The sequence below is a fragment of the Oryzias latipes genome, chromosome 8 (genome assembly GCF_002234675.1).
Source record: "Oryzias latipes chromosome 8, ASM223467v1".
In the NCBI taxonomy this organism is placed as follows: Eukaryota; Metazoa; Chordata; class Actinopteri; order Beloniformes; family Adrianichthyidae; genus Oryzias; species Oryzias latipes.
The window spans coordinates 7309114-7334229 of record NC_019866.2 but is presented as its reverse complement, the minus strand read 5'-3'; the positions used below and the strand labels follow the sequence as shown (position 1 = coordinate 7334229).

Genomic DNA, 25116 nt, shown 5'->3' with positions numbered 1-25116 from the left:
TGTGTCTTTTTTTTTTCTACGCTCAAATAAAGCTCCTTTATGTTCCTCCCAAAAATGCTCCGTTTTCTCACACTTGCAGACACAAATCTGAGTTTTATTTTGCATAGAAACCAACCAATACGCATTCTGTCAAAACACAGCTAAAATTGGCAAAAGAGGGTAGAAAAATTTAACCACAGACATGAACTTCCTCTTTAAAAGGGTTGATTGACTTATCAATACACACTTCAAATTTAGTGCCTCTGGAGCTAAAGAAATAAATACAACAAGATTGAAACACTCGATAAGCCAAAATATTATTTACAGGAGTAAAACGGCACGACTGGCACTAATCAAATTTTGCACTCCCTTGATCAGTGTTGACATGTGGTTGACAGCATCAGCAGCTGCAGTCAAAACAGTGCAAAAGCTGTCAAATTCTAATCACTAGCATCTTTCCAACAGCCATTTCAACTGCATCGGGTCAGGCTGTTCAACATGCTGGGAAAATTCATATTCAAGCTTCCGCTCTGGATGAGAAAGGTTTATCCAATTTGTCCTTGCAGCGGCAGAAACAAATGATAGTGGAGTATCTCTTGCAGTTTGAATTACCTGCTCCAAATCTAATATCTGTCTGTCAGGAATCCGTGCAGAGAAGAGCTCAGTTAATACCAGACAAAAGGAATGGCGAGAAACGTTCCAGTCGTCGCTGGCTTCCCTGCATCTATCTTGGTGTTGCATATTAATCAGAGGCTCTTTGAAGCCGACGTGATTCAGTGGGAACACGCCGGACGGCCACTGAGAGGCAGCGCCATCGAGACGGTGGCAGGACCGGAAAGAAGGATGCAGCTGTGCATCCGACAGCTTGATTTAAAGGAAACGCCAAAGCTCCAGACCGGTTTGATGAAGTGAAGGGGACATGTCATTTTCCTGATTATCACTGCAAGACGGGCACGGATCAGATCTCTGACGATCCAGTCATCGTTTCTGAATCTGTTAAAACTCCATCCTTCTCTTGGTTCTTAAATTACCTTTGAAGCAGGACAGAACCGGGCAGTCCACCTTAAATACTCGGATGATGAAAATTAAACACCTGGGTTCAATCCAGCTCTGTGAGATATGTGCCACAGCCGTTTCCTCAGATTGGGGATGGGGGGGTCAAAGATAAGAGCGGGAAGGGCACAGACACTTGGATGTTGTTGGAAAATCGCCTAGAGCTCATCATCAGATGTAATCAGCATGATTTTGTCGGACTTGCAGGAGCCCTTCAGGTCTGTGGGGACTTTCCCGTTCACGCCGTGCTGCTGGGTGACGTCCTGCGTGGATTGCTGGGTGTACTGCTGATAGGCTGGTGAGAAGTTGTGGATGGCATCCTGAACCATGTCTCCGGGGTTGATGGTCTCCTTCAGGCCGCTGGAGATGCTTTGCATCGGGGGGCCGCCCTCTGCAGGAACGAGAGGGAAAGAGGCACTTTGATGGCTGCACACAGATGCGCTGCACGGATGTTTCAGCTTTAATCCCAGAACAAAAGACATCCGGTTGAGCATCAGAATGCAAATAAAGAAAAAGGAGCATGAAGGTGATAAATGCCCGGTTTCAAAGCTCATTTCAGTGCAGAATCATCTGAGTGAAAAAAGAGCCATTTGCTTTTTTTTGCTCTGGGAGCTTGCCAGTTTCATGACATGATGACAGACAAAATAACTTTTGCAAAGTTTTGTCAAAGTATAATAGCTGAATTCATTGGTGAGTTTTTTTAATAAGCTAAAAGCAGGTCAGCTCAGGGGATTTTAACAAGTCAATCATCTTTTGACCCATTTTAAAAGCATTCCCAGTGGTCTTATAATTATAATTAGACAATTTTTAGCCAAAATAATAAAATAAAAATAAAAAGTTATTTTACTAGCACATAGTTTGTTCCCACAATAAGTTGTGGGAAGGACCGCCAGCATTTCTGATATCCCTCTGTTCATGTGCTCTCCTGATGAGTCAGAATGGAGCGGAGCAGAGAACTTGTTGCTCGCCCAGCGTAGTTTTAAGTCACAAATGAGCTCTTTTTCTAAACACATTTTTCTTGATTCGCAACAGTTTGACTGAAGAAATACTCAGCAATGCTATTTCGATCTTAAATCTTTTACTACATCATCAGATGACACAAAAGCCTGTTAAAAATGAAAAAAAAAAAACAACTCTCATCAAAGTTGGACTTAAAACTAAATACAAATTTTCCCTTTTCACTCATATAAAAAAAGGAAATTTAAATTTCCAGCATTTTCATTTGATTACTCTGTATTACATAAGCTAAAAGTTTATTTCACCTCCTATCCCATCTACATTTTCTTTGCAAGCAGCAAGGTTGCCAAAGCTGGGACACATCCTTGGTGCTTTTTTTTTTAGGACACCATGACCTTGAATCCTTTTCTTTCCTTCTCCTCCAAACGTTAAAAGCACCTGCTGCCTGGGCCTTTCATATCATGCATGTCCTTCAGCTTTGGCTATGTTTTGCACATTGTAGCTCTTATGAAGTCATTTCAACAGAAACTGTAGAAATGTGGGCATTTCTTATGTCAGCTAAAGTAGCAGAACAAAAGAACAAAAAGGCAAGTTATAACCCTTTATGGGATTTCTGAAAAATTCCTAGCAAACTAAGGAAATGAGGTTAAAGGCTTCTATTACACTTAAAGTCTTATGATGCCTCTAAGAAACCTGCACAACTGGTTTATTTGAAACATTAGTTTAGCAGGAGGCGAGCTGCTTCCCTCAAGAGGAGGAAGGGATTTTGGTTAGAAAAGAAACTTTCCTCTCACTATAGATAAAAAAAAAGCTTTTCTTACACAGCGTCTTTATAACATTTGCCAAATCATTTGAGATCTGCTTTTTTTTTTTAAATGCCCTATTCTCCTTTGTGATCTCTGCTTCTATCCAATAATTTCACACTCTTTCTTTCTGAGGTAAACCAAATGTTGGAGTTTTAAGTCTCAATCTGTCTGACCCTCCACCAGCTGGTTCTTGTCCGGTACTTTTAGCTGAGGGCCCATCCAGCCCACTCCATTCTGGTTTTCTTTTTTGAAAAATATCTCCAAACTTCCTGCTAAAATCCCTCTTTATCTGGGAAGATCTCAGTTTTATTGCAATGCCAGCTTATTCAGAGATCAAAGAAAAGCAATAAGTAACAATAAAATAATTTGATATTTTAAAACTATTTAAATATTTCGATTCTGAGATTTTTGCAGGGTTTTTTTTTCACTTCATGCTAATTACGTTAAAAAACAAAAACATTTCTAAGGTTTTAGCTTTGGATTATAATATATTAAGCATTAGCTGTTTTGCAAAAACATCTTTGTAGGTCAAGTTGAAAAACAGACTCCAGCAGGTCCATCGTCTGCCCTGAGGCCTCGGTTTAGTGGGACATGTTCAGGACATTTCTGCTGGAGGGCTTCTGGAAGGCATCCTGACCAGATGGCCAAACCACCTCAAATGGCTCCTTTCAAAAATGGCGGAGCTCTTGGGTACCCTATCCCAACAGGTGAGCACTGGAGCGCTCTAGAGGAATCTCGCCATTGTACTCACAGCCTCATTCTTTCAGGAGCTGCTTGTAACTTAACTAACCACAGGCGAGGGTTTGTGTGTAAACAGATCGGTTGACCAACAGCTTTCATCTCAGCTTCTCTTCGCTGCAACAGAGCAGTAGCTCCACCCATGTGAGGCTGTAACTATCACGCTGTCATCCACCACCTTTTGGGTTCCAAGACCCAAGAGCAGCAGAAAAGAGATTTTTCATCTCTGCTCATTTAATGCAGATTAAAAAAAAGTAGTTTATTTAAAGGTTTCATATGGAAAATTTCTAACAATTTTGTATTTAAAATATTGCATTTTATTCTATTGAGATAATAAAAAAAGTTAAAGACCTCCTCCTATTAAAATTGTGTTTTTGGTGTTTTAAACATGCTCTTGTGGGATTTTTCTGATGATGGAGGACATGTATAAAGGCAATTAAGCTTAAAATTGCATTTTTTTTAGTATTTATTTATTCAAATTGTGAGTCAGGAGCAGGCACAAAAATGTTGGAAAAAGCTTGTAGGTGTGACATAGAAGCTCCTACGGCAAGCCACAAGCTCCCAGCTCCGGCAGGTTTTTGAATTTTGGCTAAAAAAACGTCATAATCATAATTAAAAGACCACAGGGAAAGCTTTGGATTGAAAAATGATCGGAGTGAGATTTTAATTTGAATTTCTTGGCACTTCAACCTCAAAAGTCTGTGCTCACCTGGCACATCGTTCTTCTTCTCCTGGTAGACGGTGCAGGTGAAGGCATATTTGAGGGCGATGGCTGCAAAGAACATTTCTATGCAGATGATGAAGTTCTGCCAGCCCGCGGCCACAGTGCCGGCGCCCACCTCATGCCCGTCGATGAACAGCGCATTGGGAATGACGCTGCAGCGCTCCAGGATGGCAAGGACCATTCCTAATGAAAACATTTTTACTTTCTATTGTGTTTGAAAAAAAGGAAAAATGAGGGGGAACGACGACTCACCTTGCCAGAAGGATAAGAAAATGACTGATTTGATGGTGAGGAATTTAAGCACCGGTTCATACGGTCTCAGTAGGTCGCTTGTGGCGAAAAAGAAGAGGAAGAGAGCGTAGAGGGCCAGACTGACCGAGAAGTTGTAGATGATAGTGATGTACAGGTACCCTCCATTTACACTGTGAAAGAAAAATGCTTAAAAAATCATTTCAACATTTTTGCATTCGTGAGAGGCTCTCCAAGGATTCAACTGTGACGACATTAATTACTCCGGTGCAGACAGAGTGCACGGATGGCTGAAAGCCTCTAAGTAAACAATCGGTGGAGCTTCAAATAATGCAGTTCTTCCCTGATTTATCATTTAGCTGTTGAAGTACATGCAGAAGCAAGTGCAAGAATCGAGCCAAGATTATCTTTCAGCTTTTAATAAAAGGCTGATGATAAAAAGCGGCTTGAAAACTTTTATTTTAAGAAATCTGCTTGATCTAAGTAGCTTTGAAGCTTGTGTTGTCACAGCTGACTCTTCAGACAGAGACGGTGAGGAGACGTACCCCAAAAATAAGTCAAGCGGAGTCACAAGCCTTAGCTTTCCAGAACTTTGATTACACGCTAATTATCATTTTAGTGAGCGCATTACTCTTTTCGTTATGCAGCCGGGTCCCTTTGTGGTTCAGCAGGAGTTGCCAACCACACTTGCATCAAAATTGTCAGTCTGCAATTTATCCCCGACCCTTGAATCTTGGAGTCGAGGGAAAATGTGAAACGAAGCTGCGCCTCTCGCCCCTTTTCCCCCCAAACAAATGAGTTTGATTAAGAGGCTCCATTTTAAAACCATTTTTAGAAGATAGAACAAAGATGGCTGCAGTAGTTGTTCAGGGTGTGCCATCTGCAAAACTTCATTTCAGACCCTCTAATCTGACAACAACAACTTTTCATTCTTTTTATCGTGCCTCCTGTGAAGCGGCGATATGACTATCTTCACTTGCACATTGTTGCCGAGTGCACATAAATGGCGGAGAAGTCCTCCTGGCGCTAACGTGCGTGAGTGGGAGACGTGAAAAAGAAGAGAGGTGCTGCTCACTTAAAATCTCCGTCGTGATATTTGCCAAAGGCCTGCAGGATGATGGTGATGACTGCCATGATGGGTTTGACAACGCAGAACTGGAGAGTTGCCTGGAGGACACATGACAGCAGAGAATGAAACATCGAGAGACAACAAGGCAAGATGTCACGCTGAAAGACGGGAACAGTGGAAGGAGACGGGAGGATTTGGAAATGTTTGCTGACAACAAGGTGTCCCTCTTTTTTAATTCCTTCATTTTCACCCACGGCTGTTTTTTGGCATCGGTATACATTTTTATCTGTCTTTATTCATTCAAATCCATGAAATATTATAGAAATAAATTGTTTCTGTTGATATTCAGTGCACTGATTTGTCATTTTGCTTCGTCTTGATAAAAATAAATTCCATGAAAGCTGAGCTTAATATGACAATTTACAAAATCAAGAAATCCTTTGGCTAAGAGGATAAAATTAGACATTAATCCTTCCTGATTATTAATATCAATGTTTTTTTTTCTTCAAAATATTGTCATGTCAGCATATCAAAGCACATTCTGTGTAACATCTTTCCTCATTTTGTTACAGCCTGACATCCATCTTAAAAAGTTAACGCATTATAAAACAAGAAAGTTAAACGCTTATTAACTGTATATAAGAATTGGAGCGAGTGAGTGTGACATCACTCATGAGAAACGGCTATCTTCCGGCTCAGACGACATGAAGTCGATTCGGTCGCCATTTTTTTTAAGCAGCACCATGTCGGAGCCGGACGTTTGTCAATAAGCTGCAATTGGTCCAAGTCGCTCCGAGTCAACGTTTCTATGGCAACCACGCTCACCAATCAGAGGTGAGCTTGTTCGAAGCCCACACCACTTAAAAGGGGTCTACACAAAATCTACCAAACATTCTGAATGTTCAACGTGGAGCCAGAAGGCACCACATACTTTCATTGAGGCATCTTATTGGCCACTTGAATAACTACTACAGAATTTATTTTTGTAAAAAATAGGATTATCAAAGCAAAAATTGTCACTCTGACAAATATAATGACTGTGTAATAGGTCTTTATTTCTCTATAGAAGTTAATGGGATTTTGGCTTCTTGGAGCCAGCGGAGGGGAGGAGCCATTTAGCCCAATTCTCATATACAGTCAACGGAAACCCCTTACAAAGATTTTTTACCCTTTCTGCTCATGAATATACTTTCATAACAGGATGCACTAGTTTGTTACTTTAAGTTTAAGTCATTTTTCCATTAAAGACCAAACAATTAAAGCTGAAATGAGGGCAAAATGAACACACTGATAAAACACAGGAAAAGTCATCACCCTGAGACAAAACTAAAACAAATAAAAATACTTTGATTAAGGATGACACCTCCTCAACCAAGATCTTTCTAAACAGAAGTCGTCCCAGTTGGAAAACTGATGTGATGTTGATGCATGACAGAGAACGATGGGCTAAACTCTATCCAAACTGCAGGACAGGTGTCCTGTATGCTGAGCACTGAAGCCTGAACTAACCGATTTGACAGACGCTGCCAAACATGAACAGACCAGAAGTGTTCAGCTTGATTAGCCAGGAGGATACTTTTTCGGAAACAACTGGAGTTGCTGATATGCTCGGCAAACTATTTATAAGCATTTATAATACAGTATAACTCATGTACTTTGAAGCATGGAGTACTGACAGTGTTCCCCCAGAGCTGCTCTAGTGCCAGCATATATAAATATCTTCTCAAATGAGCACACTTGCTGACATGCTGGATATTTAGACCACAGTGCATGTTTGTAATGACAGTGGATTAGAAGTCAAATTAAGTTTTCTTCTCTAGTTGCTTAGTAAGACTTGCCATCATTACTGATTTTGTGTAAAACTTTAAAAAATAAATAAATTTGCAAATCAATCTGAAATAATGATTTTAAATATGTCAATTTTTCTTTAACTGATATAAAAATTGGTCCTGAATATTTAGGATTTTGCACTAAAGCATCAATCCTATTTATTTTGTCCAATTCCCAATGCAAATATATGAAATGCTTTACAGAAGGTTGTGAAATGTCGTGCATTTTTTTTCATTTGTTACAAAAAACTGATTTATAAAAACATCCTTTGGTAAATACGAGCCTCTTTTACTGTCAGCTTTGAGCACCAGGTCCTCAAATGATTTGTATGGTTGTTGTTGAGAGCTGCAATTGACCGCAAGTTAGCATGAAGTCACTTTTTTGGAGCTTTTATAATTTTAAACAAGAGAGCGCTGTCAGAAAATACAACTGCGTAAAGCCAGGAATGTTGCAGAACCATTTTATGATTCATTTTTTAATTTTACAAAAATGCTGTTCTGTCACGTCAAAAAATAAATAAAAGAAGAAAATAAATCACTGCAATATTTTAGATGCAAACGCTGTTTATCTGTTAGAGGCATCTCCAAAAAGCACTTTAATGCCAAGCTGCTTTGCTGTATCAGTGATTGATTTTTTAAGCTTTCTTCTAATGTCGCGCTAATTCTATCCCATAATGAGCGAAGAATGCTAATGCTTTTAATCCTCCAAAAAGGGAAAAAAAAGGAAAAAGTACACCATCCTATTCCATACTTTGCAATCACAATTATGAAAGAACCTGAGCAGCAAAGTTCAAATTAAATATAACCTAAAAGTGACAGAACTTGTTTTTTTTTTTCTTTCTTTATGGTCTTCACTCAAAAAAAAAAGAAATCTTTTGATCCCTGAAGTTAGTTTATTTAATGTAAGAAATAAAAGATTTCAGAGAGACAAGACAAGTCTGCAACTTAACAAAAACCCCAAACTTCTCAAAATAGAAGCAAAACACTGGAAGAAATTCTAAGTTTATTGCAAAAAAAAAACTGTCAATAAAAACCTTTAATTGTTCCATGACAGAAGTTCTTTCCTCTTTTTTATGTCCCACCTGAGGGTTTCTTCTGAAACCCCTCCCAGTAGGGCTGTCACTAACGATTATTTCAGTAGTCGAAATAATTGATTAGTCAACGATTATTTTTTTCAATTAGTCAACAATCATTGTTTATGTAAAGCGATGGGGATTTTTTTTTAAACAAAAGGTGGTGGTGCTGTGGAGGTTTGCATCATGTATGGTATCGCTGATGCTCAGCGTATGGTCCGGTCAAAGAAATGTACAATTTTACATATATAGTTCATGAATTTGAATTTCTCATAAAAGAGATTTTTTTTATGAAATTTTGCTAGATGGCTATATGCTAGCACAAAAAAAGGCCTATCTGGCTCGCAAGCTACAGAGTTCCTGTTCCCTGCACTAAATCATTGTCTAAACTTCCCATAGAAATAGTAAGCAAAACATATTTAATGAACATGGGTTTTACTGTATTGCCATTACAGAACAGTACAATATTCTACAATAATTTTCCCCCCATTAGTTTGCAAAAGTGACCTAGGTAGTAGCCAAGGTGCAGCACCCCAATCTCTTTAAACCCATCCTCTTCAACCATCGACAGAGTTCTCGTTCCTTTTAGAAACACGTTAAGGATCCCCTGCTGAAGTGTTGCAGCCATCTCTGAAGTGCACTGGCTCCTCCCCAGTCTACAGTCAATAGCGCAGACCAGAATTTCAGGCTTCCGCGTCCAGAACGCCTGTGATTGCATGTCGCTATGCAAGATTTTAAGTCTGATTGGGAGCTCTAGAAACAAATTGGGCGTAAGTTTATTGTTCGCCGACAGTTCAACCGGTTGAACTTTTTCCACGCTGAATCGCAGCAACGCAGCACTGTGACCAGTCGGGGACTCAGATGAAGTAGTGACGTGTGGGTGGCTTCTGCTTCTAAACACGGACGTACCAGCCGTTGTACACATTGGTTTGTGTACATTCAGATTAATCCGACTCCAAGACGGATATTTATAGGAACAAAGCTGTGAAAACAAAAGGTCTGGAGCAAATTTTGCGGGATTTGCACCACTCAACTTTGCGCACCGAGCCTCTTCTTGTTGTAGGAGGCGGACGAGCGCTAATAAACAGTAAATACACAAAAGAAGAAGAATCCTCTCCCTGTTGCTACCTGCGTGTCTGGCGTTAGTCTGATGTGAACACAACCGGCTGGATGTGCGTTCATAAGCCCGTAAGGACCAAAAAACAGATAAATAAATAAAAAGACGTGTCGACAATACCAAATTAGCGTCGACGATTTTTAATAGTTGATGTCGCTGACTAATAGTTGACAGCCCTACTTCACACAGAGGGGATGTCAGAGCAAAGTGTTTAGTATCCACTCCTTGGGAGAGGAAAAAAGAAAATCTTTTCCACTTTTATTTTGTTTGGAAGACATTAAAATCAGTTCCAATATCCATCAGTGTTACAGTGGAATATGGAGCAGAATCCCCAGACACCAGGAGGGAACTGTGCTGACACTTCACATCATCTTTCTGTTTATTAAGCTGCTTTCAAACTCAGCTGCTGCTTTTTGTTTTTGGTTTATAAGCAGCGGATGTTATCAGTTGAAAAGGGCAGAGCCAATTATAATAACTGTCATTTTAAAGCTGTCTGGAGATTTGAAAAGTAATTTGTATTTTTTTTTTTCTTTTTTAAATAATAGAAAGTTTTTTTTTTCTTGGAAGGCTTTAACCTTGCAGCAGAGAAATAATAGGGATAACCAAAGCTCACCTGTTTGCAGAATCTTAAGAAGCCAATGGAGTAGCTCATACCAACGAGACAACACGTCCCGTACAGACAGCTGGACCTGCGATGACACAAAGATATGGACTCAAAAAAGATATCTTTTCCTTGATATTATAGTTCAAAATCACAGAGTTGTCCAACAGTAACGTTAGGCCAGCAGCTATTTGTGATCTTAAAGTTTGAAATGGATTTATTTCTTCTGTAAATAAAAAGCTTCCTGCTCTGCTCCATTCTGAGGCATCCACTTGTAGATCCATGAACCGTACATCTTATTTTTCCTCGTCTGAGCTGGCATCTTGCTCAAACCTGTGCGGCTGGATAGCTCCAATATTGCCCGTGTTTTTATTGCTAATGTTTGGTTGGGGGTGAGAGGGGCTTTAAGCTAGTGAGGGAGCGCTCAAACAGGTGGATGTCGGGAAGAGGGGCAGGCCTAATTTATGCCAGAAGTCCCGCCCACAACTCAGAGGTGAATTTCTAATGAGCTACTGTTGCTCTGTATAAACTATGTCCTGGACAATGACAGTTTTTTTTAAATAATTATTTTAGCTAAAAATGGCGTAGACCCTTTTACAATAGATCAAAAGACGATCGGAGTGCTAGAGTTAAGATCTTGGACGTGAGTTAATGTCCTCCGGGTGGTCACAAAACAGAATGTCTTTGTATTTGCTTTGCAGATTCAAGAGTGTGGTAGAAAATCTATAAAAAGAGAACTAATAAATCAGTTGTTAAACTTGTGGATAAAATGAATGCAACAAATAACTAGAAGGAGCTGCATTTCCAGAAGAAAATGCAGGGTTGAATGCTGTACTGCTGAATGAAAGCTGAATTAGCTGAAGAAATGGCTGAACTGTACTGGAAGATCCATGAAAAGTTAAAGGTGCAAAAGTCCTAGCAGGAATAAGCTGAAAAAGTTGAACATTGTAATAGTAGAATGGCTGAAATAGGTCAAAATTTGTAGGACTTAAGCATGAAAGGTGAAATTGTTGAAAAAATGGCTGAATTGTTGAAAATTTGAAGATGTTGCTAAAATGGCTAAAAGTACTAGCATTGGAATCAGCATCATCAACTGACTCCAAAAAACACGTTGTTTGAGAGTATTATATTGGTCAAAGCTACATGTTCTAAGTTGATAGAAAATCCACTCTTTTCAAAATGGCGGCTTTTCTATTGATTTTATCTCCATAGCAACCATTTTATGTTTGGGTCACTTGGAGATGAGTAACAAATCAACGTCGGTTTCAGACAAATCGGAAAAAGTAAACCTTTGGACGTCGTTAGCAACGAGCTTTGTTTGCTAACCACGCCCACATTCCTTATATGTCCAGATCCAGTGAATTTCAATATGTTCAGTTCCAGCCATGGATGAAGTTTATTGCAACATTTGCTTCAGATTTTGTCAAAAAATGCCCACCATACAGTAGGTTGTGTTGCCATCCCATAATAATTTCAAAACGTATGTTGAAGTCCAAAGCCTTGTGAGCATTTCAATGTTTGAACGGTGCCTCTAGCTGAAAGCATGTTAGTTATAATGCTTGAAAGCAACAAATGTTTTCAAGGATTCTCCATGTATTTAAATGAAGCAAATCTTGGAAATCTTGGAAAATCCTGGAAAATCTTGGAATATCTTGAAAAGTTCAAAAATTTGAAAGACTAAAAGTCGTAGCTGAAAGGAATAAGCTGAAAAGGTTGAACATTGTAATAGTAGAAGGATTAAAATACGTGAAAGTTTGAAGAAGTTTAAAATTGCCTCACATTTTGGCACAAAATGGCCGCCAAACTGTAGGTGGTGTTGCCATCCCATAATAATTTTGAGCCTTATGTTGAAGTCCAAAACCTTGTGAACATTTCAATATTTGAACGGTGTCTCTAGCCAAAAGAATGTTAAAGTTACAATTGTTTAAAGAAGCAAAGGTGTGGCCAATGGAGCAAAAACATTGGAAAATCTGGGAATATCCGGGAATATCTGGAAAAGTTCAAGGATTTGAAGGACCAAAAGTCATAGCTGAAAGGAATAAGCTGAAAGGGTTGAACATTGTAATAGTAGAATGGTAAAAATAGGTGAAAGTTTGAAGAAGTTTAAAATTGCCTCACATTTTGGCACAAAATGGCCGCCAAACTGTAGGTGGTGTTGCCATCCCATAATAATTTTGAACCTTATGTTGAAGTCCAAAACCTTGTGAACATTTCAATATTTGAACGGTGTCTCTAGCCAAAAGAATGTTAAAGTTACAATTGTTTAAAGAAGCAAAGGTGTGGCCAATGGAGCAAAAACATTGGAAAATCTGGGAATATCCGGGAATATCTGGAAAAGTTCAAGGATTTGAAGGACCAAAAGTCATAGCTGAATGGAATAAGATGAAAGGGTTGAACATTGTAATAGTAGAATGGTAAAAATAGGTGAAAGTTTGAAGAAGTTTAAAATTGCCTCACATTTTGGCACAAAATGATAGCCAAACTGTAGGTGGTGTTGCCATCCCATAATAATTTTGAACCTTATGTTGAAGTCCAAAACCTTGTGAACATTTCAATATTTGAACGGTGTCTCTAGCCAAAAGAATGTTAAAGTTACAATTGTTTAAAGAAGCAAAGGTGTGGCCAATGGAGCAAAAAGATTGGAAAATCTGGGAATATCCAGGAATATCTGGAAAAGTTCAAGGATTTGAAGGACCAAAAGTCATAGCTGAAAGGAATAAGATGAAAGGGTTGAACATTGTAATAGTAGAATGGTAAAAATAGGTGAAAGTTTGAAGAAGTTTAAAATTGCCTCACATTTTGGCACAAAATGGCCGCCAAACTGTAGGTGGTGTTGCCATCCCATAATAATTTTGAACCTTATGTTGAAGTCCAAAACCTTGTGAACATTTCAATATTTGAACTGTGTCTCTAGCCAAAAGAATGTTAAAGTTACAATTGTTTAAAGAAGCAAAGGTGTGGCCAATGGAGCAAAAAGATTGGAAAATCTGGGAATATCCGGGAATATCTGGAAAAGTTCAAGGATTTGAAGGACCAAAAGTCATAGCTGAAAGGAATAAGATGAAAGGGTTGAACATTGTAATAGTAGAATGGTAAAAATAGGTGAAAGTTTGAAGAAGTTTAAAATTGCCTCACATTTTGGCACAAAATGGCCGCCAAACTGTAGGTGGTGTTGCCATCCCATAATAATTTTGAACCTTATGTTGAAGTCCAAAACCTTGTGAACATTTCAATATTTGAACGGTGTCTCTAGCCAAAAGAATGTTAAAGTTACAATTGTTTAAAGAAGCAAAGGTGTGGCCAATGGAGCAAAAAGATTGGAAAATCTGGGAATATCCAGGAATATCTGGAAAAGTTCAAGGATTTGAAGGACCAAAAGTCATAGCTGAAAGGAATAAGATGAAAGGGTTGAACATTGTAATAGTAGAATGGTAAAAATAGGTGAAAGTTTGAAGAAGTTTAAAATTGCCTCACATTTTGGCACAAAATGGCCGCCAAACTGTAGGTGGTGTTGCCATCCCATAATAATTTTGAACCTTATGTTGAAGTCCAAAACCTTGTGAACATTTCAATATTTGAACTGTGTCTCTAGCCAAAAGAATGTTAAAGTTACAATTGTTTAAAGAAGCAAAGGTGTGGCCAATGGAGCAAAAAGATTGGAAAATCTGGGAATATCCGGGAATATCTGGAAAAGTTCAAAGATTTGAAGGACCAAAATGTCATAGCTAGAATAATATGAAAGAGCTGAACATTTTCATAGTGGAACGGTTAAAATAGGTGAAAAATTGTAGAAGGAGTTTAACTGTGAACTTCTGAACGAAAAATTCTCCATGTATTTCAATGGAGCAAAAATTCCCGGAAAACCTGGAATATCTTAAAAAGTAAAAGGATTTGAAAAACCAAAAGTCATAGCAGAAATAAGATGAAAGAGATGAACATTTTAATAGTAGAATGGTTAAAATAGGTTAAAAATTGTAGAAGTAGTTAAACGCCAAAAAACGGCGGAAGATACTATAAGAATAAATAAAGAGAAACAGGAAAACAAAGGGTTGAATGCTTTACAGCATTCAACCAATAAAAAACCTTTACAACAGCAGCAGTCTGAAGCAGAAGCAATAAAGTAAAAAAGTAAGTTGGGAACTACAATGGCTGTTCAGAGATCAGCAGTCTGATGGTCAGTGGGAGGAAACTGTTTAATAGACCAGAGGGGTTTCACACTGAAGGCTTTGAAACCTCTTTCCAGAGGCTAGCAGGGAGGACAGACCATGGTGGGGGTGGGAAGCATCATCAATGATGTATTTGGACCAGCACAGACAGTGCTTTAGTGCTGCAGGGAGGAGAGAGAAGTCCTAATCATCTTCTCTGCTAACCCCACTATTTGTTCAAATAATTCATTCTCATTCATCTTTGTCTGTCAGCTGCTCCCTTTAAGAGTCCAAACAGCAAATCTTCCTCAAGGCCTCCTGTAGGTGATGTTGATGGCTCCGATATCATCAATTTACCAACACCATTTCTGTCTCTCTTCTACATGTTCCCAAATCATCTCAATTTGCCTCCCTGGATTTATCTCCCAAAAATCTACATGAGCTGTTTTCTTCTCAGTCCACCCCCAGCTCTGCCTCTCATCTCTAAACAGACTGCTCTCCCCACAGTCTTTTATTCTTGTTGACACACTTTTTGCCTTCACATCACACGTGAAAACCTTCCTCCACCCATTCCAACCTGCTTGCACACGCCTCTTCACCTCGTTCCCACACTCTCTGTTGATCTGGATTGTTGTTCACCTTTCAGGATATCCCTTCAGGCGTCGCCACAGCAAATCAGCTTCCACTGATTCACACAGGTGGTTTGGCAGAGAGTTTTCCTGCCGGATGCCCTTCTTGACACAACCCTGAACTTTATACAGACTGGGGACCAGCACAGACTTAGCCCCCCTTGTGGCCACATGGTTAGGCTTTAGCACAAAGGGTCTTGCCCAAGGACCCACACTGGATGAAGCTCATCGCGCCCCCTGTTGATCGAACACTGGTTTCCCAGGTTCCAGTCCTGAGCTATTCAGCTGCTCCCTCTGTTGATCTGGACTACTGAGTTCTCCTCCTTCTTCACCTCTGCTCCTGTAACCTCACAGCTCTAATCGAGTTCTTCTCATTTACACAAAATTAGTCTGTCTTGCTGCTTTCCTGCAGCATTTCTCTAAAATCCCCTTTGTGCTTTTCTGTCATCCATAGGACTTGTTATAAAGACAAACTTGCCTTTTTTTAAATAGTATTTAATTACTTATACAACTATTTGCTGTCCTTAACCATTGATAAGGATATGAACACTCGGGGTGGGCGGATGGATATGAGTATCAATAGTATCGATACCAAGGTGAAGTTTTGATGAGATCGACATTTTCGATCCTTTCGTCGCAGTTTTTCTTGAATACGTAGTGAGGAGCTTTTCTTGTTTTAACTAAGGACTTTGTTAATTTATTACTGCCTTTACTTTAAATATATATGTTGGTAGTGCTGTTTTTTTATACATTGCAGTAGCTTTATTTTTCTTTTTTAATTTTGCACTAGTTACTGTTTCCTTAATATTATAATTGTAGTATGTTATTAATAATATACATGTTCTTTATTTGATGTATGTTCAGTATAGATTGATGTAATTTTTGGTTTGCAGAAAGTCTCTGTCCTGTGTTTCATTGTACACTTAATGAGCTAAAGATTTCCAACATTATTATATAAATCCAACATTTCAAGAAAAAAGTATTGGTATCAGTGATACAGTGATACCAGCCCTGTAATTCCTTGGTTGTTCAATGCCCAAATTCCTAGTATCGCCCACCCTTAATGAATACCCAAGCACATCACCAACAAATGAGGGCGAACACGTTCAGAAAATGTATCAAACCAGGAAGAACCAAACTTGTGTGAGGAGAGAAAGAGAGGAACTATTCTGTCACAACACTTGTCTTTGCATTTACATGCAAATTCACAAACCAGTGCATTTCAGAGAGTTAAGCAAAAAGAAAAAAAAACGACAATCCACAACTAAGTATTATTCAGAGATTTCTAAGCACAAACACTGACATGTTTTATCCATAGTTTTTTTAAACTTTTCTAAATGAAGCAAAACTTTAGCCTAATGGGAAAATTTGAACTCCACCAAAAGACAAAACATTAAAGTGTGGAAGATTGAGTCCAATGAAGTCAATGTGTTAAAACATACTAATAGAAAACAAAAAACTTTTCAGATGATTGTTTTATTTTAGTTAAAACAATGGGATTTAAGGGGCAAAAAGTCCCAAAAACCCAACATTACATGTTCAAGTCCCACCCCAATCATCTTTTGATCTACATTAAAACGCATTCCCAGTGGTCTTTTAAGTGGGCAGAATTTCATTAGAAATTCAAATTGAGTTGTAGGCCGGACTGTTGGCCCGCCCCAACTTCCCATCACCACTCTCCCACTAGCTTACAGCTCCTCTCACCTCTAAGATAACATTACAGTTGCAACACAAATAGCAAGCACGATTGGAACTTACCAGCAGTACAATTTTGGGCCAGAAACCAGCTCAGACAAAGAAAACAAAGACGTACATGAATCTATCAGTCTGCAAGTGGATGCATCAGAATTTAGCAGCCTTTTTTCTACGTAAAAAATGTATCTCTATTTCTAACAGAATTATTTGGTCTGCTCCTGATGCACAATGATTTGAGCAAAGAAATACTCAGTAATGCTATTTTGAGCTTAATTTTTTGAATACACGTGCCCCATCAGACAAATGCCACAAGATGTTAAAAACACCCAAAATATGATTTTTATCGGACTGAAACATAAATTAAGTCTATATTTCAAAATGCTTGTTTTAGAATGCTTGCATCTTTTATAAAGTTCTGTTTGTTTGATACTTTTATGTGCAGCACTTTGAGCTGCCAAATCTGTAGTGAAGAGCGCTCCTATAAACAAAATTTGATTTGAATTTGCAGCCACAAAAAGCTTCTGCAGCCACAAACGCAGCCCACAAAGGCTTATCACAGGTTCAGAAATAAGGAAACATGCACTTTTGGCCGTTTGAACCAAGTCAATCAAGTGAACCTCTAACCTGTGAATGAGCATAAAAAGCATTGTGTGCGTGTGTAACAGTAGACTTGGTGCACTCACTGTATGGGTTTCCCTCGGATCTCCAACATGATTCCGCTTTCCCCTCCGAGGTACTCGAAGGACAGGCTCAGGAAATTGTAAATGACAAACGCTGTAACACAAAGAGACGTCATTTCTCTCCGGCTGACATCAAACACGCCACCCTGCACAACTTACATCAACTTCATGTCACCTTCAAACACAACTTCAGTGAGAAGGTTAAATCGTTTCCATATGAGGACTTTTGTCACGACTCAAAATAATTAGTCCCACATTGTGGAACAATGAAATGTTTCAATTCTCACATTAAGAAGCTTCCAGGGATTCAGTGTCGTGGAAATCCCTTCCTAATCCTTTGTTGCTATTTAAGGAGGGATTAAATGAAGCTAATGCAGATGGTGTCCAGTCAAGAGAAGGAGTGCTTTAGCCAGAGAAGCTGGGGGTGCTCCAGTTTCACCGCCTTTCTGATCAATCACCCAAAAAGTTATTTTATCAGGCAGTGATTAAGGATCCACACCTTTTCCCATTTCCAATGTTGCATCCAACTAATCGAAATTCTATCATTTTATATTTTACCTTAAGAATGTTGTCCTTAACCACTTAGAAATATAGTTACTTCTTTGCTTTATAGATCTGTGAATTACTTTTATGATAAACTATTTAAAATACAAGCTGAGAATACAGAATAGGTCATCACGGGAAAGCAGATAATACAGTAGAAAGAGGAATTTCACACCACAGACAAATGTGAGAGGGTGTAGTCACCTACATAAGAACAAAGGTTGTTGAGAAAAAACTAGTTTGGTTGCTTTGTTGTTGTTGTTCTCCTGGCAACTGCATGAAACATGAGGACAGCCGTGTACAAGCACAGCGCTAACGGTGTGCAACACAAACCTTCGTAGCAGTCCCGGATTGAGTCAAAGTAGACGTAGTACTGGTCGTTGCTGATGAACAGAAGGCTGAGCCACGAGTCAAAGGCATAGACGGGCACAATGAAGAGGATGCGAATGATGTAGCGCTGCTCATTAGGAACCGTGTAGGATCGAAGGTGGGTATAGATCTGGAGCAAAGCACAGAACATAAATCATCAAGAGCACAGAAAACAATCTGTGGAAGGAGGGCTGTACAATAAAGTATTAGGGCCACCATCATAGAACAATCAATTAATACATGGGAGAAATGTTGTAAAATTTTGAGAAAAAACTCAGAATGTTATGAAAAAAAAAAAATGAAATCAACAAAATGAATATGATTTATGATTTTAAAAGTCAGAATTTTTCAAAATATAGTTGTCATTTCATGAAAATAAAGCTGTACATTTATTTAAAAGAAAGAGAAAGGATATTCAACGAGATTATTGAACAGTGTGATGTTCATCCTATTTCTCTGTAACATCTGCGGCATACACTAACAAGTTACGTTCAATTTAGTTTTGAGGGTTTATTATAACATAATAAAAAAACATGACCCTTTCATTGTAAAATTGTGACTTTTGAAGCATAAAATTTACTAATTTATCCTTGTAAAATTTGGACTGTTTTCTCAGGATTTTACAGCCTTGTTCTCGTTCTGTTTTTTTTTTGCAAAGATTTTACGAATTTATTGTCATTTATTTGTCTAGTTTTCTCTTTTATGGTAGCTCTGATACTTTGTCGTCGGGCTACACAAACAGTGCGTTCATAAAACGTATAACATGCGACCTTTGTTTCCACCTAGAACAGGCGGATGTGATAAGAAGTGACGTACGATAGGTCACATGTAGAGCCTGCTGTCATATGTACACTCTACTAACGGAAAAAGGATCTCACCATGTCATAAAATAGTAAAAAAATGAATCATGGGTAAGGCTGAAACTTCAATATTTTTTAATAATTAACAGACATTTTAATAGAAGTTTAATACATTTTTAACTTCCTAACATTGATGCTTCCTCACTGCACTGTCAACCTGAACAATTGAGCAATTTAAAAAAAATATTCACATAAAAAATACAAACACTGAACTACATTACAAAAGATTGAGTTGAATTAACTCTACTGTAAATATCCAGTCAGCTTTAACCATGAGGTGCACTGAAAGTGAATTTATGATCAAAGATTAAAAAGAATAGCAAAAAAAAAAAAAAGCTGTGTGCAGGTTAAAACCATGTCACACAGCCACTACCTACATTTTGTGCATATTGCATGGATGAATATTGGTTATACGTGAATATACGTGGTAAAAGTGAGAAAGGTTGTGGTCTTTATGTGAAATTTTCACAGATGTCTCATAAAATAAACCCCACTACCCAAAGAACACTGTAAACAATGTAGAACATGAACTATGTGTGATTATTACGCTGTATAATTGATCTAAAAGTTATACATTTGTGGCAGATGTGTCTGTTAGACGTACATGGAACAGTCGTGGAAAGCCACAAATTTGTGAATACATTTAAGCAAAAATCACACTCGATTGTGTAAGATTTAAGTAATAATTACCTATAAACTAAATTAAATACACGTAAACTGGGTAATTCTCAACCGATCAAAAGTTTTGAACAACTCAAAACCAAATTCACATAAAGACCCGTCAGTGACCTTATAACTTTTCCGCCATGCTTGTGTGTCGTGCACCTTCAGTTCTGACATCAGTGTGGAAGCTGGAGAAAGTCTATGGGGCCATTCGATTGGCTGAAAGCGAGCACGCCTGCTTTGGTGATGAGTTTGATTGACAGATTTATTAGCCAATGGTGACATTAGTTGACCTGCAGCGTGAAGGGAGTCTCAATATTCACCGTAGAAAAACCTCCCACACATGTGGGAAGATTCACAAATGAGAGCGGGTTTGTGAAGGCACATTCTAAAATTTGTACGAACTGTGAGTTCATATACAAGTGTATCTAAAAATGATGTTTGTGAAGCATCTATTGTGCATTTCTGAAAAATTTATTGTGTTTTTGTGAAACACAGCATGCACATTGCGAGAAACACTTATTGTGCATGTGTGAAACATTTACCGGTAGTGTGCATGTGTGAAACACAACGTGTGTGTTTGTGAAACACAGGTTGTGCATTTGTGAAACACAACGTGTGCATTTCCAAATTAGCATTGCAGGTTTGTGTAAATTTACAGTTGTGAATCAGAGTGTGTGTATGTGTGAAACCGGTTGTGTGCATTTCTGATTATTGAGACTGAATTAACTCCATATGAAACATAATTAGTATTTTTTTTAGCAGCTGAAAAATTGTTCTTACACACAAAATTAAGAGTCTTTTTTTTTATAAAACCTTTGCAATAATTAAAAAAAAAATACGGATTAAAAAAAATAAAATCCTTCATCATCTTATTAGAAGAGAGTAGGATTTGTCCCTTAGTGAAAAACACACTAAAGAATGGTGTGAATACCAGGGTTTTATCTCATCACAACTGTTCTGTCTGCGATTACATAACATTAACAGAATTGTTCTAAAAAAGAGAGATTACGCAACTCCCAGTTTAATGACCCTTCCAGATTATTCCCATTTCAAACCCACAAACCACACCTCAGATTGCACAGCTCTGACTAACAGAAACCAAAAAAGCAGCAGTAACACATTATTTTCTCTTATTTAACTGAATCCTGATATATATACATATAAAATGAACCTTAACCTCAAACATGCTCCCATGTGGCCCCATATGGCCTCCTAAAATGAGACATGGTGCATCTGATAACAGTTTGGGGAATGCACAAAGCATATGGCAGACAAACGTGTCATCCGTCTTTACACTGACCTTTAGCTTTACGGGAGTAACTACACAAGCAACTCTTTTTAGAACACTTTCAAACCCAAAAACAGCATGTTTTCTCCTTTAAAAAAACATGCATTATAGTTAATTTTCTATATTGTAAATGCAATCCGATTTTAACTGAACTTACCCTCTATATGTCACGAGTTTTCCTAACTAGACACATAAAAAACGGTCACATAACAGAATATTTACTAAGATCGACATGGTAATAAAAAATTAATCCTAGAATTACAAACCATTTTGAAAATCAGAGCAACTACCGGTAGAGGAAATGTATTTAAACTTTACCCACAAGGAAAATGCCTCATTTCAGATCCGTAAAAGCCTTGGCTCCATCAAAATGCTGACCACTTGTCAGTCAACTAAGTGTGCCTAAAGAGCAAAGTAAGTAATTGGGTCAACTTGAGTTACTTTAAGCCTATAGCTGTTTGCCCCTTGAACAATTAGAAGCTCAATTATCTACTTTTCGTGTATTTTTGGAGAAACCAGCTTGAAAAATGATTATTTTCTGATCTTTGAGGAGTGTGAATGTCCACCGAGACAAGGTCCCAGTTAAAGAAACGTGTTCATTTATGGCTAAACTGTACGTTGCAGTTCTTTATCCAATATACACAGCTTGATTAAAACGTCCGCTGGTGGTTCCACATTTCACCCGAATCACTGTCTAGATAACAGTGTGGCGCACCCAAACATGTGAGTGGAGGCGTTTTGACGTTCCGACAATAAAATGAAAGATAAAACATGACCTCAGCAAGTAAACTGACAGAGCAAATCAAAGATATTTCTTGGATTAAAAAAAAAAAAACATTGCAGGAAATAATCTAGAATATAGGAGCTAAAGCTGCATGCAGTTTGCAAAAATAAGTTAGACGAGAGCGACTCCAACAAAAAAAACCTCCCAAGTTGCTATAGGAGCACCATGAAAAATGCGCGCACCCCGATGAGAGCTGGAATCCATTACAACAAAAAGATCTAAGGTCATTGTCTGTTTAGTATTCAAAAAGTGCATTTAAGAGTCTATAGCAATTCCGTGGAGTCGAGTCAAATGAAACCCAACCAGCATTACAACTCCTGCAGCCCAGACCCTTTTATTCCCCTTGTGTGACAAAATATGCCGCCTGCTAACTCGCTCCATTTTCCCAACGGAACGTTTACTATTTATTCCTTCAATTAAAACGTCTTGCTGACAAGAGTTTGGCCAAACACGTGCAATATTAAAAAGGTGGAAACCAATTTGGTGGATATTGAGTTACAAATCCCCAAACAAGTTTTTTTCTGTTGTTGTTGTTTTCACTGAATGCTGTGCATTTGTTTTAACGCCTCCTGTGTGCAGATTACTCCTTCAATAATTACAGCATATAAATGGATGTGAGCATGAATATTTTACAGGACGAAAGGAGCATTTAGGATTCAGCCGGCAACAGTCTTAAATAAATGCAACGCCCATATAAAGCATGAGAATTAAGAGAATATTAAACAAGATCCACTCCGATGCAAATTGTGTTTTTGGTGTTTTTATCATGTTCTTGTGACATTTTTCTGATGATGGAGAGCATATATTTAAAAAAAAAAGAAAAAAGAAAAGAGCTCAAATTTGCTCTTCCGGATGCTTTATTTTTTCAAATCATTGTGAATCAGGAGCAGATGTAAAAAAGCAGTTTGAAAAAGGACAAATGTGTTATGTAAATAAAATAATGCAACCATTTGTAGACGACTAAAACCATGCATGTCTTTGTTTTCCTTATCCGAGCTGGGATCTGGCTAGAAACGGGACGGCTGGATATCTCCAATAATGCTCGCAATTTTGGTTGCACCAGTATTGTTAGGATGGGGGTGTCAGGTGCTGTAAGCATTAACGGTACAGGAGAACAACTAAGCGATTCTTGACGTCACCCTTGAAAATGGCTAGCTTTCGGTTCTAACGAAATGAAGTCATTTCAGTTGCCATTTTTTCACAGTATGGACGTCGCCATGTTGGAACCAAAAATCATCTGTAGGCAGTGATTGATACAGGAAGGTCTGAGTCAAGTAGGTACTTTCCATTAAGACTGCAAGGGGGGGAGGGGTCACTCAGTCCAGACCTTGTTTACAGTCAATGGCTCTAAGGTAGCAGGACAGCTTGAAAACAGAGAGCTCTCAGTTATGGGCAAATTTCGAATGAACTACCGCCACTCTGCAGAAATTGTCCAGCGACACCTTTTTTTTTTTCTTTTTTTTTTTTACTTTAGCTAAAAAAGGCATAATCATAATTAAAAGCTTTTATTAGAAGCTTTTACAAAAAAATAATCAGAGTGGGTCTATGAATGTTATCTGAGACTCCATTGATTTTGCTGCTGATAAAACGCAGCACTCCTTTGTTATCTCGCCATTTAAAAATAAAACTGTAATGATAAGCTATCATCTCACCACAGTAAGCAAACTCCTGCACTCAAAGATGAAACACTCATTTACAACAATGATCAAATGTTTGCAGGGAAAGGTGCTCTGTGTTGAGCCATTTGTTGTTCCCCTTTGGCCATCCGCTTCCCACACACAGGACGGGCTTGATGCTTTTGCTTTCTACTGTAATCAGAAGACTTGTTCTTTTAGAATCTGTGCAAGCATAGATAGAGCAGGAAAAAAACAAGTAAGATGAGCCCAAACCTTAAAACCTCACACTTATAGATGATGTCAATCTGAAAGAATATTTTGGCCCCAGGTAAAAAGGTAGGGCCTTTGGTTGCAGCTCCTCTTTGACAACATCATGTACCTAAAAGCAGCATGTCTGCTGTTAGCAGAAGGACAGATTTCGTTTTCAGTCCTCTGCGCTCACCTGGTGACATGTTATGAGCAGGGCGGACCACACGAAGATCCCTGACAGGGCCTGAGCAGCCGCGGTGTTCAGGAACATGCCGTCGCTCTCGATGATGGAGCCGTTGCTGGTCTGGATGATCGTCAGGTTGGACATGTCGGACTTCTCGGGGAGGATCGGCGCGTCCAGGTGGACCATCGAGACGTTTTCGTTAGAAAGATCCATGATCTCCAGGGAGGTATTCATCTGAAACCAGACACAGAAAAGCAGGATCTGCTTGAGAACAGTTCAAATTGTATTATTGTCCTCTAGCTTTACTGTCAACAAGCAGCTCACCTTGTCCTGGCATCAGGGGGAAGCAGCTTTATCCTGCTTAGATGTCTCCAAAGAGCCAAAGGATTGTCACAAGCCAGCGTTATTGGATCAACATGGAGAATAAAACTTAGCGCGTTTCAAATCTCCCCACCGGCCGCATTTGTTGAATATTGAACCGGCGACGCTCTCAGCATGACAGACTTCCTTCCTTGTTGTTTGAGTGAGACAGGTGCCGCTGCGAGGTCGAAGTCCACGAGCTCGTTAAGGAAAAAACAACAACAAAAAAAACACAAATATTTCCCCGATAAAAAACAAACAAAACACTCAGCCGTTAAATTGGCTCGACAGAACTTGTGGAAACTTCACTTCCTGTATGGACACCTACGCTTTCAGTCTGCTCCTAACAAACGAGCGAAGTTGGCCGGAGATCAACAGGTAGTGTTAGTCACGTGGTCTCACATCCGCCAATGACGTCGCTTCTTCTTGGTGAACAGAGAGCATTGACAGTAATGGTTTTACTTGACTCCAGCAACTGTTTCTACAATGTGTTCACAAAATACCTGAACCCAACATGTTTTATCACATCTCATTTTTAAACTGACATAGGTAATCATCAAAGTAAAAAAAAACTTCTAACTTGTAGTAACTTAATTATAAAAATTAAGTTACATTCAAAAACATTACTTGAAATCATACTAAAATGTTGTTTGTATTTTTGTTGTAAATACTGTGTGGTACAGCTCTCTAGTGTCGACAGAAAGACATTCAGATTTTTTTTTTAATTAATTGTTGAGAAATAAATTTATTTAAAAAATCTGCATTCTTGGTAATTCTTTAAAACAATAAATTTCACCTTTTTGAGGAAACATTTTTTTAATTAGTTCAGTTGAGCATCAAATCTAAAATTCTG

At 38.5% G+C, this 25116-nt stretch overlaps 1 protein-coding gene across 1 annotated transcript; it reads right to left on the bottom strand.

Annotated features, from left to right (window-relative positions):
* Window positions 1–73: 73 nt before the first annotated feature.
* Window positions 74–24763, bottom strand: tmem184a (transmembrane protein 184A). The gene is made up of 9 exons (XM_004071584.4): window positions 24228–24763; window positions 23913–24137; window positions 18221–18386; window positions 17348–17438; window positions 10208–10283; window positions 5582–5673; window positions 4510–4679; window positions 4243–4440; window positions 74–1423 (listed from the first exon to the last, which is right to left on the bottom strand). The coding sequence occupies exons 2-9, from the start codon at window positions 24135–24137 to the stop codon at window positions 1191–1193; spliced, it is 1251 nt and encodes a 416-aa protein (XP_004071632.1). The 5' UTR covers window positions 24228–24763; the 3' UTR covers window positions 74–1190.
* Between the last annotated feature and the right edge of the window lie 353 nt (window positions 24764–25116).

Excerpts from the sequence above, each read along its gene's own strand:
- tmem184a (XM_004071584.4), bottom strand. The coding sequence starts at position 24,137 with ATGAATACCTCCCTGGAGATCATGGATCTTTCTAACGAAAACGTCTCG. Across the intron at positions 10,284-17,347 it reads ATCCGAGGGAAACCCATACA|GTCCAGCTGTCTGTACGGGA; the intron begins GTGAGTGCACCA and ends GTGTCATCGCAG. Across the intron at positions 4,441-4,509 it reads TTTCTTATCCTTCTGGCAAG|GAATGGTCCTTGCCATCCTG; the intron begins GTGAGTCGTCGT and ends TGTTTTCATTAG.